Source organism: Camelus bactrianus, chromosome 34 (genome assembly GCF_048773025.1).
Source record: "Camelus bactrianus isolate YW-2024 breed Bactrian camel chromosome 34, ASM4877302v1, whole genome shotgun sequence".
Taxonomy (NCBI): domain Eukaryota; kingdom Metazoa; phylum Chordata; class Mammalia; order Artiodactyla; family Camelidae; genus Camelus; species Camelus bactrianus.
The window spans coordinates 6,340,992-6,357,821 of record NC_133572.1 but is presented as its reverse complement, the minus strand read 5'-3'; the positions used below and the strand labels follow the sequence as shown (position 1 = coordinate 6,357,821).

The window sequence follows — 16,830 nt, the reverse complement described above, 5'->3', positions numbered from 1 at the left end:
TTCAGTTTGTGGTACTTTGTTACGGCAGCACTAGCAAACTAATACATTATATTATCAACGTCAGTTTGTCTTCATTTCTGTGTTTTATTTTTCTCATACACAAGCCTGACCAGGAAAGTCTGTTTCTTGTTTCAGGGTCCATCTGCAAATTAAGGAAAATGCATTTTCTCATCCTCTCTTCTCAGTCAAATCTAGTTTTATCTATCACTCCACAAAACTGCGCAAAAGCATCTCTCACTGTATCACCCCACCCACCCAGGTCGTTACTGCTGTATCCGGTGAGCTTGCCACAGTAATGTCCTATCAAGCAGCATGTAACATTGCTTTTTTATTTCCTTTGCTTTTTTATTGAGGTGCATAGCTGATTTACAATATTGTATTAGTTTTAGGTGTGCAACGTATGATTCAAAATATTTATAGATTATACCCCATTGCAAGTTATTATAAAATATTGGCTATATATATACCCTTGTAGCTTATTTATGCATAGTGGTTTGTACCTCTTAATTCTCTACCTCTATCTTGCCCCTCCTCCTTCCCTCTTCCCGCTGGTAACCACTAGTTTGTTTTCTATATTCGTGAGTCTGCTTCTGTTTAGTTATAGATGTTCATATGTTTTATTGTTTAGATTCCACATATAAGGGATAACATATGGTATTTGTGTGTTTCTGTCTGACTTATTTCAGTAAACATTACATGCTCCAGGTCCATCCACATTGTTGCAAATGGCAAAATTTCATCCTTTCTTAGGCTGGGTAAGATTCCATTGTGTGTATGTATATAGACATCTCCTGTATCCCTTCATTTGTTGATGGACACAGGTTGCTTCTGTATCTTGTCTGTTGTGAATAATGCTATGATGAACTTTGGGGTGGGTGACTTTTTTCCAATTAGTATCTTCATTTTCTTTGTATAGGTATCGGGGTGGATTTCCATGTGACTGCACCAATTTATATTCCCACCAACAGTGTAGTAGGGTTTCTTTTTCTCTATATCTTTTCTGACACTGTATACTTTTTGATGACAGCCATTCTAACAAGTGTGACGTGATGACTCCCTGTGGATTTGATTTGCAGTTCTTTAATGATTAGTGACGTTGAGCATCTTTTCATGTGCCTCGAAGCCATCTGTATGCTTCTTTGGAAAAATGTCTATTCTGATCTTCTGTCCATTTTTTCATTGGATTGCTTCTTTTTATTTTAATTGAGTTGTATGAACTGTTTATACATTTTCGATATTAAATCTTTATCAGTCATATCATTTGCAAATATTTTCTCTTTTTATTTTGTCTGTAGTTTCCCTTGCTGTGCAAAAGCTTTCAAGTTTAATTACGTTCCTTCGTTTATTTTTGCTTTTGTTTCTTTTGCTTTAGGAGACAGAACCAAAAAATTATTGCTACAATTTATGGCAGCCATGTTTTCTTCTAGGAGTTGTATGGTTTCCACCCTTAAATTTAGGCGTTTAATCCATCTTGAGTTTATTTTTGTATATAGCATGAGAAAATGTTCTAATTTAATTCATATGCATGTAGCTGTCTAGTTTTCCCCGCACCACTTATTGAAGAGACTGTCTTTTCTCCATTGTATATTCTTGCCTCCTTTGTTGTAGATTAATTGCCCATATGTGCATGGGTTTATTTCTGGGCCCTCTACTCTGTTCCATTTATCTCCACGTCCGTTTTTGGGCCAGTACCATACCGCTTTGATTACTGTCACTCTGTAGGCTGATCTGAAGTCGGGGTTTGTGATACCTCCAGCTTTGTTCTTTTTTCTCATGATCACCTTGACAATTCAGGGTGTTTTGTGATTCCATAAAAATTTTAAAATTATTTGTCCTAGTTCTGTGAAAAATCTCGTGTATTTTGATAGGAGTTTCATTAAATCTGGAACTTGTTGTTGTAAAGTTTAGTCAAGCTCAGGGGAGTGTTAAGTCCATCCTGGTCATTCCCCACAAAGTGTTAACTGATTACAAACAAAAAAGGGTCACATTACAGTGAGGTCTGGCAAGCATCCCATTAATCATGTGGACAAAATGAATATTATCAAGAATAGAACAAATAAAACCGTGTACCCTCTGAGAGGATGCAGAGAGAAGAACAGAGCTTCACCGCACCACTTCTCTACTAGTCCTGCCAAGAAGGCATAACTTGAATAGAATCATGAGAAATAATCAGATACATTTAAATTGAAGAATATTTTACAGAATAGCCAACTTGCAGTAGTTGAAAGTGTCAGATTATGCATTTCAAGGAAAGTTAAGGAACTTTCTCTAGATGGAAAGGGATCAAAGAGGCATAATAACTAAATGCAGAAAATGAAGTCTAAGCTGGATGTTTTATTCAAAAAACACATAATATATATGACAATTGGCAAAGCTCAAAGAGAGTTAGAGACAATAATACTGCATCAGTATTGAGTGGTTAATTTTGATAGTTGTATTGTGACTAAGTAGAGGATTTGGGGGCTACGAAGTATACACACAAGTAACGATACTTAAAATTTTATAATGAAAGGCATTGATTTGGCAGCTAATTCTCAAGAGTTTTGGGGAAAAGGAAAGTTCTTTTTCTGTACCTGTAATTTCCTCATAAATTTGTGGTCGTTTCTAAATGTAGATAAAAATTGTATAAATTCTAAAGCAAACAAACAACACATTTAACGCTTTTCCCCCAGAATGCCCAGTTTTAAGGTTTACATCATAGAAATAAAAGTGCTACGACTTAGAAAGATATTCATGATATTTACTGCAGCATAGTTTTTAGTGGCCAAAACCTGGAAGCAAAGTTAATTCTCATCAATAAAGGAGTTAAAAATGTACAAATCCACCCTAAAACGCAACTCAGAACTATACGAAATTTCCGTACGATATTGTTGAGAATTTTAAAAAGCAAGATACAGAAAAGCAGACATAATTTGATTACATTTGTTGTAAAACATAAAGTGAGCTAAGTCATGAACACAAGTGCATGGGTTCACACTAGATTATATTTTCACACGAAGAATCAGAAGGGTATATTTTAGATTGTTAACAGGAGTTTCTCTGGGGCTAGCGCCCATGAAGATGATGGAAGGAAACTAGAGAAGAAATGTTGGTGTTTGACTGCAGTTCAAAATTCTTACTCCTGAAGACTGATACTAGGCAATACACTTTGATCACTGCCTACTCCACTATCACTTTTAAAATTTTAATACTGGCAGATCCATTTGAAAACACTGCTGCAGGTTTCAGAATAAATTCTGTTTTCCTTGAGGGCAGCACAGCTGTTCTCCTCAGCTGGTCCTTTTATAAAGAATCTGCAGAAGAGAAGAGGAACACATTGTTCATCGTTGTTGCTGAGAATATCCATTTGTGTTTTCAGTTGACACTTTCCCTTAATTAAAAGATAATTCAAGTATTCAAGGCATGTTTTAACACCTCGGCTCACTGAACATTTCACTGTCTCTGAAACTTATGTCTATGATTGGCAGAGAGTTCCCAGAGAGTGTGTTTGCAAATGACAGAGTTCAGAATAAATGTGTGCCCACAGTCCTATCCTCCTTTCCATTGTTCTACGTTATCCATTAGATTAAAAACTGAGATTAAGGCAGGAAGGCATAGCTCCGTGGTAGAGCACATGCTTAGCAAGCACGAGGTCCTGGGTTCAATCTCCAGTAACTCTCTTAAATAAATAAATAAACCTAAATTACCTTCCCACCCCCCCCCAAACAAACAAACTGAGATTAAGTCACATGGACAGCTCACTTAACCTTCCTGGTTTCTCATAGCTAATTGTACAATAGAGATAATATTTACCTCACGTTATTGTTATAGAAGTTAAATGAATTGATGTTTGTAAAGAACTCAATACACAAACTGACCCAGGTAAGCCCGAAATAAATTGTACATTTATTGAATGACTTACTCATAAAGCAACATGTTAAACACAATAATAGAGCTATCTTTAAAACACTGTAGTATTAGTGATTTATTCTGTTAGGAACTGATTTAAATTGAGGAATAAGTTCAAGAAAATATCATGGAAGAGGTACAGATGATCATCAAAGCTTCCAGATTAATAGTGGAAAAGAAAGGACTGAATTTTCGTATTGAAAAATACACTCTGCCCACTTCTAGATTCGAATTTTGATTTGAATATTTTTGAACAAAAATCGCTAGGCACGGTTTAGAGTTAAAACTCAGTCCTAAAGATAGTGTTGAGTAAATTTGGCACGAGGAGAAAACGTAGGTTAGCATCCTTCTAGGTAGCTGATCGGGTAGCGCTCAGTGATACAGTTTCCCCTCAGGTAACGCACGTCCGCGATTCTGTTCCCCATTCCAAATAACGTCCTTTATTGACCTCCTTGGATTGGTGAATTTAGGGCAGTGAGATAGAAAATAAGCAATATTTAATGATGAAATAAGGCTGAAGGGACAATAACACGATAGTGTACAGTAAGTTGGTTACCATAGTGAGTAAGTTTCTTATCACCGCTGTAATAAATTACCACAAATCCAGTGGCTTAAAACAACCCAAATTTGTTATTTCACAGTGCTAGGTATCAGAAATCCAAAACTGGTCTCAAAGGATTAGAATCAAATGTCTGCTAAGCTGCCTTCTGCAGGCACTCGGGGGAAATTTGCTCATCCCCTTTTGCAGCTGCCCGAGGCTGCCTGCGCTCCCTGGGTACCAGTCACATGACTTGGACTTCTGTGTGTATCTTTATAGCTCCTCTGACCCTGCCCCTACTCACTCCCTCTTATAAGGACTCCTGTGATTACACTGAATCCACCAAAATAATCCAGCATAATACTTCTATCCCAATATTATTCATTTAGTCACATTCGTGAAATCTCTTTGCATGTAAGGTGACATATTCACAGGATCTGGGGATTAGAACATGGACATTTTTGGGGGACCATTATTCTACCTATCAACATAGAGATAAGATTTGAGTTTACTGGTGAACCTATTCGTATTTCTAATTAACTGATTACAAAATCAACACGAGCATACAAAAACATTAAAATTTTTAAAATCTCAATAATCTCATGCAATTGCTGAGAGAATTTTCAATTATTTTGTTCTGTCTTGTATTTCTTGTTTGTTCTTTAACATTATTAAAATTGTACAATACAAATAATTGTACACAATTTTTTTAATTACTAAAGATTATTTTTAAAAAGCACTGAGAACTTTGAAAACAGAAAACTACATTGGTTCAATCCACCTTTTCATAGAAATTGTGTGTAGTTTTTAAACATTTTGTGCAGAACCATTATGGTTTTCAAATTCTTTTGCTTGGAAAACCAAACCAAAATATCCATTGTTACTCCAGCGAACATTAAATTAATTTTCATCCTTTGAAATTCTTTAGTCCCAAGAACTATTTCTGAGTTGATTTTGGTGGATTTAGATTAAGAAGATAAGTTCCATGATAGACAATAAATCAGATTGCCTTTCTGGAAGGACTCACATCTTTGGATCTAATGGAGAATCATCCACCCAGGTCCATGTCTTCTTCAGGGAGGTAAAGTTAAGCCCAATCCACACGTAGTTTGATTGTTTTAGAGTTTTCTGTATAAAAGCCTAAAAAGTGGGTGATGAGTAACTAAATGAACAGAATATTTTAGCAATTTACATATACTAAGTAAGATTTTAGAATTTTATTAGACAACTAACACTCTTGCATAAGGATTCTTATACTGGTCAATTCATATCTTGTTCACACATACATTATATATTATATAAGTACACTTCTTGCAAATTGAATGCAAATCTTCAGACCAGAATTAGCGTGTTTTAAGTGGGGCACTGGCTGTGTGCACAAAATTTCAAAGGGCACCAAAAACTCAGTAATCAAGATGAAAAGAAAATGTAATGAAAAGGTGGGAAGGAATTAAATGAATTAAATGAATTTAATTTAATGAAACGGTGGGAAGATAAGCTATTTTTAACTGTAAGGAGGCTAAAGGCATAACCATGAGGCTCAACCACTTACCATTTCAAGTTGGTCCTGAATAATTAGTAGGTGAGATTTTCTTCCCAAACAGTATCCATAGCTGTCATTCCAACTTTTCATCTCATTAGAGAACCAATAACACTTTTCTTGATATTTGAGCCATTCTGAAGGGCACATTGCTATAAAATTGACAGTGAGAATACTTACATGCTGCAGGAAGAAGAGTGGATCAATGATAAAATCACTCACAACAACGTGTTCAGACTCACAAGGTGTCCAAAATGCAAACGGTAATTCACAGGAATTAAGGAAATTAAATTAGTAAGAGGAAGCAAAACTTTGATGTAAAAGGACTTTTTTCTCATCATAATCTGATTACTAAAATAACATGAACCAATTACGATATATATTGCATTAATGCTATTTGAGAGATTAGATAAAATATTATCTATATCATTTGCTTAGAATTTATCCATATAAAGTTATAGAATCCCTCTTATTGTTTCATGGGTTTAAATCATTCTCTAATATCTCCCTTTTAATATTAAGTAATGTTGAGATAAATAATAGTTTTTTTTTCCCAACCTGTATAATTGCAGTTCATCAAGTCTTTTGACTTTCTTAAATTTAAGTTGAGGTCTTCTCAAATTGAAAATATCTGAGACTTTCAGAATAAGAATGAGGGGAAAATGTGATATAATTTAAAATAAAGTCACATACCAAAGTCAGACTTGTGGCCGTGACAATCTCTTTTTTTTTTATTGAGATAAAAAATGTGATACAGAATTCACCATGTTAACTACTTTCAAGTACAAATGCCATGGGTTTTAGGGCATTCACAAGGTGTGCAAATCTGACTACTATCTCACTCCAAAATATTGTTAGCACCCCAAATGAAGCCCCATAAATAATGAGCAGTACCCATTCTGCCAACCCTGAATCTTGGCAATCACTAATCTGCTTTCTGTATTTGACTGTGATGGATATGACTATGACTTTCTGATTTGACGATAATGGATGTTTTATATATGTGGGATTGTATCATGTTTAGCTTTCTGTGATGGCTTTTTCAGTTAGCATGTTTTCAAGGTTCATTCAGTTGAAGCATGTATCAGTAGTTTATTCCTATTTTTAACTGAATTGTTTGTCTTTTTCTGGAGTTGTAAGAGTTATTTCAATATACTGGATAGTAGACACCCATTTGATAATATGATTCACAAATATTTTTCCCATTAAATGTGCTGTCTTTTCAGTTTCTTTAAATGTCCTTTAGTGAACAAATGTCTTTACTTTTGATGGTATCCATTTTATCTATTTTTTCTTTTGTCGCTTGTGTTTTTGATCTCATATTTGAAATCATTGCCTAATTGAAAGTTATAAAGATTTACATTTATTTTTCCCTTGTAAAAATTTCCTAGTTTAGCTCTTACATTTAGGTCTTTGATCCATTTTGAATTGATTTTTTGATATTGTATGAGCTAGGTTTCCAGATTCATTCTCTGTGTGTGGCTGTCCAGTTGACCTAGCTCCACTCATTGAAAAGACTGTTCTTTTCACACTAAATGGTTGTAGCACCCTTGTGAAAAATCATTTGACCATAGGTGTATGGGCTTAATTCTGAATCTTCAATTCTATTCCATTGACCTTTTATCTAGCCTAAGTCCAGTGCAACACTGGTTTTATTACTGTAGATTTGTAGTAAGTTTTGACATTGGAATATGTGAGTCTTCCAAATTCATTATTCTTTTTCAAGATTATTTTGCTTTTCAGGATTCCTTGCAATTTCATGTGAATTGTAGGATCATCTTGTTCATTTCCACAAAAAAAGACCATTGGAATTTTGATAGGGATTTCTTTGAATCTAGATAACTTTGGTTAGTATTTCTATCCTTATACTAACTAATTGTGGTGTATACATACAAGAAAATATTATTCAGTTTAAAAAGGAATAAAGTGCCGATACATGATACAACATGGATGAACTTCAGAAACATTCTGCTAAGTGAAAGAAGAAAGACACAAAAGGTAGAATATTGTATGATTCCATTATATGAAAATCCAGAATAGGCAAATCCATACAGACAAAAGCAGATTAGTCATTATTGGGAGCTAGGGAGAGAGAGAATGGGGAGTAATTGCTTATTGCGTATAGGGTTTCTTTTTTAGCTGATGAAAATGTTTTGGAACTAGGTAAATAAACTGGAATGTTCTAATACCATTGAATTGTTTAATTTTAAATGATTAACTTTGTTTGCTAGTATTACCTCAAATGAAGGAGAAAAATATTTATAGAAAATTAAAATCTCATAGTTTAGTTATACAATATTTTGACTTTAATGAATGCTCAGTGGTGTCTATATGATTCTATGTTTACCTATCAAAGCTTTCTTACCTCTGAAAAGGTTCCATTATGATACACACCTTAATGAAGCTGGTCAGAGTGTAAAATATTGGTAAAATTACAGTATTTCAATTGGATTAGGACTTGTACATGTAAAACTGACACATAAACCAAAAGGAAAGAATGTCAATAAGTAAATCATAATATATATGAAATTTCCATATGAGATAAGGGAACAAAGCAAACTAGTGGATTAGAGAAAAATCCTTTGATAAATAATTATAAAATAAATTAATCTGTACCTTCCACACATATCATACTAGCAAATAAATGTTGAAGATTCAAAGAGTCAAGGGTTCAAAAGTCAAACTAAAAAGTTGCAAGTAGAAAGTTTTCCAAAATTTGTATGATTGGAATTTCTACACTTAAAATCATAATAGGTAATTTGTTAGATATAATTACTTTTACTCATTTTGTATTTCAAGAAAGGATAAATAAGAGACAAAAATAGTCATTTAAATACTGCCTTATAATCACAATTAACTTTCCATATTTACATGTCTCAACATGATTTTAAACTCTTAGAGAACTTCTTTGTTATGTTGTTTACACCTCTCCTCCTACTGCAAAAAAATTAAACTATAGGAATCAAATTTTGAGTAAAAAGTAGATTCATATCAAATCTGTGTTGGTTTACTCTCCTGAATACCTATTCAATAGGATTTTTCAAACTTAGAAAGTCCAAAAGATGAAAAGTGGTACAGACCAAAGCCTTGAGTGATACCTTTATTGTTTGTAGCTCCTGAAACACAGCGGCCTGCATCCTTATTACTTATATTTCCTCTTGCGTCACTCTTCGCTTTCAGGTTTCTGATGTCATCGTGCTGGGTGAAATTGGAATTATTTCCTTTTTGGCACCTTAGCAACACTTCCTGAGAAACTTGAAAACAGGGTTATTTTCAGGTTGGGTAAATGTCTTTGTGCAATGTCTCAGATACAGATTATTTGCAATGATGCTAATGATGGGAACAGGAAGTAACTGGAGGGATAACTAGAAATTTTCTTTTCTTTTTTTTTTTTTTTGTTTAAATTAGAATATTACACAATTAATTCATTGGTAGAACATGTGTTTGCTGAGGATCTATTCTGTGCAGCCACTGTCCTCAGAGCAAGTAATGCAGAAGCAAATAAAGCAAAATTCCTATTGCAGGGCTATGCATTCTCTTTCCAAGCTTACTTAATCTTTTGCTGAAACCTGTAACGCTGTATTCAGTCCATTCTACCTTAATTATTTACTTAAAATCAGTTTCTTCCACGAAAATATGGATTTCTCACCATCACTATTCCTTTTCTTTAAATTTGAAAGACTTCTTGTAATGTTTGTAGTAGTTGCTCAGTAAATATTTGGACAAAAACAGGAGTAAACTAAATACAATCTTAGGTAAAATGTATAAATTCTTTGAGAAAAAAATAATGGAATTCTATCCACAAACTGCTAAGAAACCTAAAAATATGATTTGCAAATACATTACAAACACACACATATTTTTCTCCTAGAAGATCAGATACCACATGAGGAGATAATTATCTGATTTGACTGCGTATTAAATATGTTATTGTGGGATATCATATATTGCTTTATATATAGTAGCTCTTTATTTTATCTTTTTAATATAATGAAGAATGAATGAATATGAAAGAAAAGTCTAGAAAAAATCAGTTTTTCAAAGTTTTTGTTTAAGATCTGATAACTTACCTAACAGAGTCAGGGTGATCAGAGTCAAAGCCAGAATACCACTTACTGTTCCAGATAGCCCCAGGAAGATTTTATACCGGTGCAACACTGCAGAACAATCTGAGAGATTAATCACATGAATTAGCTTAGAAAAGTACATTCCTGTGAAGTGATAGCAATTGTAATAATAGGATTATATGCGATAATGGTTTTCAATTTCAAAGGATATCAGGCAATAAAAATATAAAATTATGTAAATAGAAAAATATATATTTATTTTATTAGTAATGGTAATATTCTGGATGATCAGAATAGTGAGAGTAGAAAAACTACCCTTGAAGTTGCCAAACCCTATCAAGAAAGGACATAATAAACCATACAGAACAGTAATTCAGAGAAATAGTACACAGCTTTTCTCTTTGTCTCATGACAAAGATAGTAAAATAAGATTTGTCAGAATTCAGTTAATGAATATCCTGCATTTCCCATATTCCTTATGAATAATATAATAACCAATAAATTCCAAAATTTCAACATATGTAATAAAATGCCATCATTTATTTTAAAAATCAAACAAACGATTATCAGAAAACGTTACAATAAAGGACGTGGAAGCTTGTTCAAATTCAACTCAGACTCAATTATTTCTCCTAGGCATCATGGGATAACCTTTACAGTATGAATTTGAGGCACATTAAGACTCAAAATTATGGAGAAAATAACATTTTCATTACCCTATGTTTTATCCTGTAGAGAAGTCATATAATTTAACCTACAAGGTTACAACAGAATTCTTTTTCCATCAAAAAATTAAAATAATTTAAAAAACAAACCAAAAAACCCAGTCACTCTTATGGGTGTTCATACAAAAGTCTTAAATATACTAGTAGTAGCTAAAACATACCATGAGCATGTTGGGTTTATTCTAGGACTATAAGAGTTTTTAAATAGTAAGAAATCCATTAATATTATATATTAATAGAGGTAAGGGAAAAATGTATTATCTTCTCAACAGACATAAAAAACACAAATGATAAAATCCAACAAACATATGCTAAAAGATAAAGCAGAAATTAATGGATACGTGTTCAATACAACAGTTCTTTGCCTAATGAAGCTAATATCATATTTAATAGAGAAACATGATAAGCTTTTTCCATAAATGTTTGGAAAAAATTAACTATACTATAAAGGTTAAAGGGAAAAAGTATTAAAAATAAGTATAATAATTCATACATTTATTCACAATATATAAAATATATATTTATATTTTTTATTAGCATAAGTACAATGGCAACCCCAAAGCAAAACCTACAATAAATGCACACATTAAAAGAAAAGATAATCAAAGCATGCCACTATGAAATCAATTCACAAACAAAGGCAGCAAGAGAGGAAGAAAGGAACAAGGGAACTAGGAAGTACAAAACAGTAGAAAACAGTTAATAAGCTAGCATTAGTAAGTCCTTACATATCAAGAATCACTCTAAGTGTAAATGGATTAAATACTCCAATTCAAAGGCCCAGAATGGCTGGATGGATTAAAACAAAAAAAGACCCAACTACATGTTGCCTACAAGAGACTTCAGCTTTAAGGATACACATAGGCAAGAGAAGGGATAGAAAAAATACATTCCATGCAAATGGAAACTAAAAGAAAGCAGAAGTAGCTAAACTTACATCAGACAAAATCTGCAACAAAAACAAAGTTCATTACATAATAATAACTAAGATTGAATTATTAATTTAAAAAATCCCCCAAAAGAAAATATTTGACAGTCATCTATCTGATAAAGTGTTAAGACTCAAAATACATAAGGGACTCTACAACTCAAAAAATTCTATTAAAAAAATGGGCAGAGGATCTGAGTAGACAGTTTTCTAAAGACATACAAATGGCCAAGTACGTGATCATCAAGGAAATGTAAACAAAACCATAATGAGATATCACCTCACATCTGGCATAGGTGTTATCGAAGACAAGAGATAACAAGTGTAGGTGAGGATGTGAAGGAAGGGGATGCTGCGTCCAGCAGAGCTCAGGGCCGTGTCTGAGGACCGCGACGCAAGACTTAAGAAACAAAGAGGCAAAGTAAAGAGCAAAGATGGGACCAGGGGACTCAAGATCTCATGGATCCAGAGTCCCGAAAGCCTGGTCGACATCATATTTATTAGGAGTATACAGCTCAGAAAAAAATGCGATCAAAGAGGTGGGGCTTTAGATATTCCATGCAGTAAGCACCAAGTTCTGCTTGCTGATGAACTGATTAATTTCAGACCTCTCCCTTCCAGGAACAATCACCCTCCTCGGGGGATGCAAAATTTCTAAGTCTATCCTGTGATTGCCTCTGGGACATCTCGAGATAGCAAATATTTCCCCTGGGCTTAACCACATGCTTTCATGCCAGAACAAAGTTCTGTTAATGGATGATCTGGCTTTCCAGGAAGGTCCATTGTTTTACCCTAAGGAAATATTTGCCCTCCTTCCTGTCTGTGGTCAGTCTCAAGATTGCTCACCACAAATTTTCTTTAGCATAATACGTGTTATAGGTCATCTACTGCGTAAAACATTAAAACAAAGCAAGTATGTGCATTTTAAGCAAGTAAGTGTGAATATAATATTTTAAGCTCATGGAAATTTAGGTGCGGCTTGTTTTCCAGCAGCTTGTTTCCCAGCAAGGGGACACTTGCACACTGTTGGTGAAAGTGTAAAAGTGTGAAGCCACTATGGGAAACAATGTGAAAATTCCTCAAAAAAGCAAAAACAAAACTACCATGTGACACAGCACTCCCACGTGTGAGTGTATTCACCTGAACTGAAATCAGTATCTTGAAGAGCTGTTTGCACTCTTGTGTTCACCATTGCATTATTCCCACTAGCCAAGATAGGGAAGCAATCCACATGTCCACCTACAAACGAATGGATAAAACAAGGTGGGGTATATACATATACCATGAAATATTATTCAGCAATGAGTAAAAAGGAAATTCTGCTATTTGGGGCAACGTGGATGGGACCTGAAGGCAGTGTGCTAAGTGAAGTAAGTCAGACAGAGAAATACGCACACTGTCTGATATCACTCATATGTAGAATCTAAAAAAAGCTGAACTTACAGAACTGGAGAGTAGAAGGCTGGCTGCCTAGAGTGGGGGAAATGGGGAAATGTCAGCCCAAGAGTACAAACTTTCAGTTCAAGATGAATAATGTCTAAGGATCTACTGTACAGTATGATGACTATATTTAACATTGCTGTGTTATATATTCGAAAGTTGCTAAGAGAGCAGATCTTAGTTTCTCTTACCGCAAAAAAGAAATGCTAATTATGTAAGTTGATGGATTTGTTGACTAACCCTACAGTGGTAATCATTTTGCAGTATATAAGCGTATCAAATCATCATGTTGTACACCTTAAATTTATGCAGATATATATGTGTATATATATTTATATATCAAGTATATCTCAATAAAGGTGGAAGAAGAAAGATCCCAAATCTCCATTACTAATTAATATTTTGGGGAGGTATTATTCAATGCAATCAGACAAAATAACCAAAATACAGGGGAAAACAGAAAAATAGAAACAATTATTTGAAAGTAATAAAGTATGTGTTTTGCAAAACTAAAAGAGTTGATTGAGAAAATGTATTATACTCCCCAAAATAAGCTTAAAATTTATTAGCTACAGTCACAAAATTAATATACTAAAATCAATTGCCTTTATATATCCAATAACCTTTTAAAAATATAACTGAAGGGAAGGCATTGCTTGTCGACAGATAACAAGCTTTTTTAAAAAAGACAAAACTGGAAATAAACTTAATAAGAAGTGCTCCAAATTGCTATGAAGAGAACTGAACGAACAAACAAATAGAAAACAGCATCATGAATGTAGACTCGACCTAATGGAAATTCAGCCATGTCTTGGATTGAAGGCTAAGTGTCAGAGATAAATTTTCCTTAAGTTAATTGATAAATTAAGAAGTAATTTAGTATTCTATAAAACTACATCTCAGTTTGTTTTTGTTGATTATAGTGCAAGAATTGGCAAAATTCATTATACAATTATTTGGGAGAGCAAACAAATGAGAAGAGTCAAGTAAACACTGAAAAAGGTGGAAATACAAAATGGCACAATCCTATGGGGAGATAGTTGGAAAAAGCTAGCAAATTTATATAGGCATTTACATTGTCATCCAGCAATGTCTCTTTGAGGAATCTGTCTTAGTGACAACTTGGCAAAATATAAAAGACATAAGTGCAAAGTATTGCACTATTTATAATAGGAATATACTAGAGAAAGAATGAAGATAGTATAAATGTCCATCAACGAGGGGTGGGGGGTAGTTGAATAAACCATGGTACCTCCAATTAATGAAGAAACATTCAGCTAAATGAAGGATCAGGGGATGTAGCTGTGTGTGTTTGTATATACGTGCGTGTGTGTGTGCGTGTGTAACGATTTTCTGTAGGGAAGGAGGAAGAGGACAGAGTGAAAGGGACAGGATAGGAGTTGGAATTATGTTTTTTTAAATTTTTTTAAAATAAAGTACAGTCAATTATAATGTGTCAATTTCTGGTGTACAGCACAATGTCCCAGTCATTCATATACACACATATATCTGTTGTCACATTTTTCTCCATTAAAAGTTATTACAAGATATTGATCATAGTTCCCTGTGCTCTACAAAAGAAACTTTTTAAAATCTATTTTTATATATAGTGGCTAACATCTGCAAATATCACAGGGAGTTGAAATTATGGGAGCGGGAGGTCTCTACCTTGCTATATAGATTTGAGTTTAAAAATACGTAAAAATGCTTTACATAAATATAAAATAATGATATTCTATGAATTATGTATAATTATAATTATATAATGTGTATGCTTATACATAATTTTTAAAAGCTGTCAGAATGAAAAAGCAATCTCTAAAAATAAAATGAAATATGAAACAAAACTCTGCGTATTATTAGTGAGTTCATTGTAAAGAGAGGAATTATGTGAAGTAAATTTAAAACTGTGCAAACCCAATGTAATATATACTAAGGACAAAAAAAACCTGCAAAAAACACTGTAATCTGCTATAAGCAAGTATATTATTAGTGACACTATTTCTACAGTGATTCTGAAACTTTCTGAATATAGGGCAAAAATGTGATTTCTTCTTATCATTAGTACCAAGATATAAGAAAAGAGATACAAATATACAATCATAAAGTAAAACACTATGTACAGTGACAAGACTTAAATGTTCGATTCAACTCAAATGTCATATGTCTTACTCCAAATTTTACTAAATATCACCAAGCTTTACTAAATATTAGCAAAATACATTAGTAAATAATGATGAAGTGGCATATGCCACTTAAATAGCTAGGAGTTGCATAATTTATTATTTGCAGCTTCCTGAGCTCGTTTCCTGTACCAAAATACATTTAGTTTTCCAAGTAACATTTACAAACTGAGTATGAAAAATGTTTTTACAGAGGAGCCACTACATTTTGGGGTCCTTCAGGTTAATATCTCTACTTTCTCCCCCAAAAATGTTACATCTGATGAAAAAGTGTATTTTAAAACTTTTGCAAGCTGAATTAAAAATTGATATTGGAAAATACCGTATTTTACAAATGGTAAGGAAGTAGCCTGCTGGTACCAAATATTTTTTTATTTTAATTATTAATTTTAATGAAATATATATATTTCCTGAGTATATCCTTAATGATATGAGATAAAATATTACTTTGAAAGCAAGTAACTTTGATGAAATTCCCACATTGATAAATGAGAGAGTTAGAGACAGAGAGAGGACAGAAGCTTAGACAGAGAGAAGGAAATAGTACAGAAATGAGACAGTCCAAGAACAGAAAATGACAGAATATTGGAAACATTATCCACATTAGTTCTTATATGAAATCCATAACCATATTAATCTGCAGTGATTCCATACCTTGACATTTAAGTTGGGATGTTTGGATAGAATTCCTTTTCTTCAGCTCCACATTCAATGTCATGTATCTTTCTTCACCTTGCATCTTCAAGTGTGTGTGTGTGTGTGTGTGTGTGTGTGTGTGTGTGTGTTTTGTTTTGTTTTTAATATAAAATAAGAAAAGAATAATAATTCTGTGTTACTCAGATATTTGTTCTCAAATGGTCCACCCAGGGTGCCTACAAAGATTCACGGTTTCATCCACTGGTGAAAACCTCAAAGGAAATGTCTGTTTGTTTACCATGAGAAAGATGACACATATTTTCTCAACTGTCCACCACATATTGAACTTGATAGCATATTTGGGTCTATCAAAACTTCCTCTTGAGAAACCTGTAAAGTCAGGAAAATGAAAACTGTACCCCTTTTAGAGTTGAGTTAACTGACACATAGCTAATACCTTTTGCATTATGTAAATTTTCAGTTATTCTCCCTAATATATTGGTACCTAATTTAATAGAATAGCTTGCAATTACCTAACAGTTAAATTATTTCTTGATCTCAAAACAACACTGATCAAAAGTTATACTAATGATCTGATAATATACTTTAAAGAAAAAATACTGGTAATTTTTGAGGCATTCCAAAGACTCATCCGATGCAGAAAAAAAAATTTTTTTCAGGAAGAATTTAGGAAAGAAATCATATTTTCCAATTACTTTTCCTGCTATTTGAAGAGGTTGTCCAATGTTCATGTGCTACGGCAGAAATTCGAGATTTTTTTTTTCTCTTAGTTTAGTGAAGTCAAATTTACATAGAGTGAAATTCACCCCTGGTCAATATGTGATTGGATGATTTGAAATAGATATATAGATGTGTGTAACCGTC

The 16,830-nt window shown here is 33.3% G+C and overlaps 1 protein-coding gene across 2 annotated transcripts; it reads right to left on the bottom strand.

Moving 5' to 3' along the window:
* Positions 1-2,314: 2,314 nt before the first annotated feature.
* On the bottom strand, positions 2,315-16,187 carry LOC105062192 (killer cell lectin-like receptor subfamily F member 1). Of its 2 annotated transcripts, XM_045510218.2 has the most exons (7): positions 15,964-16,187; positions 12,827-12,925; positions 10,037-10,135; positions 9,065-9,220; positions 5,979-6,118; positions 5,454-5,566; positions 2,315-3,293 (listed from the first exon to the last, which is right to left on the bottom strand). In XM_045510218.2, the coding sequence occupies exons 1-7, from the start codon at positions 16,046-16,048 to the stop codon at positions 3,185-3,187; spliced, it is 801 nt and encodes a 266-aa protein (XP_045366174.1). In that variant the 5' UTR covers positions 16,049-16,187; the 3' UTR covers positions 2,315-3,184. The 2 variants fall into 2 exon arrangements, with proteins under 2 accessions (XP_045366174.1, XP_010944690.1); XM_010946388.3 differs by lacking the exon at positions 12,827-12,925 and having other exon boundaries at positions 15,964-16,186.
* Between the last annotated feature and the right edge of the window lie 643 nt (positions 16,188-16,830).

Bases quoted from the DNA above. Each gene is read 5' to 3' on its own strand.
- LOC105062192 (XM_045510218.2), bottom strand. From the start codon at position 16,048: ATGCAAGGTGAAGAAAGATACATGACATTGAATGTGGAGCTGAAGAAA. The intron at 10,136-12,826 runs GTGAATACACTC...TTAATCTCTCAG, and splicing joins AGATACTGATTTCAGTTCAG to ATTGTTCTGCAGTGTTGCAC. The intron at 9,221-10,036 runs GTAAGTTATCAG...CCTGTTTTCAAG, and splicing joins GATCACCCTGACTCTGTTAG to TTTCTCAGGAAGTGTTGCTA.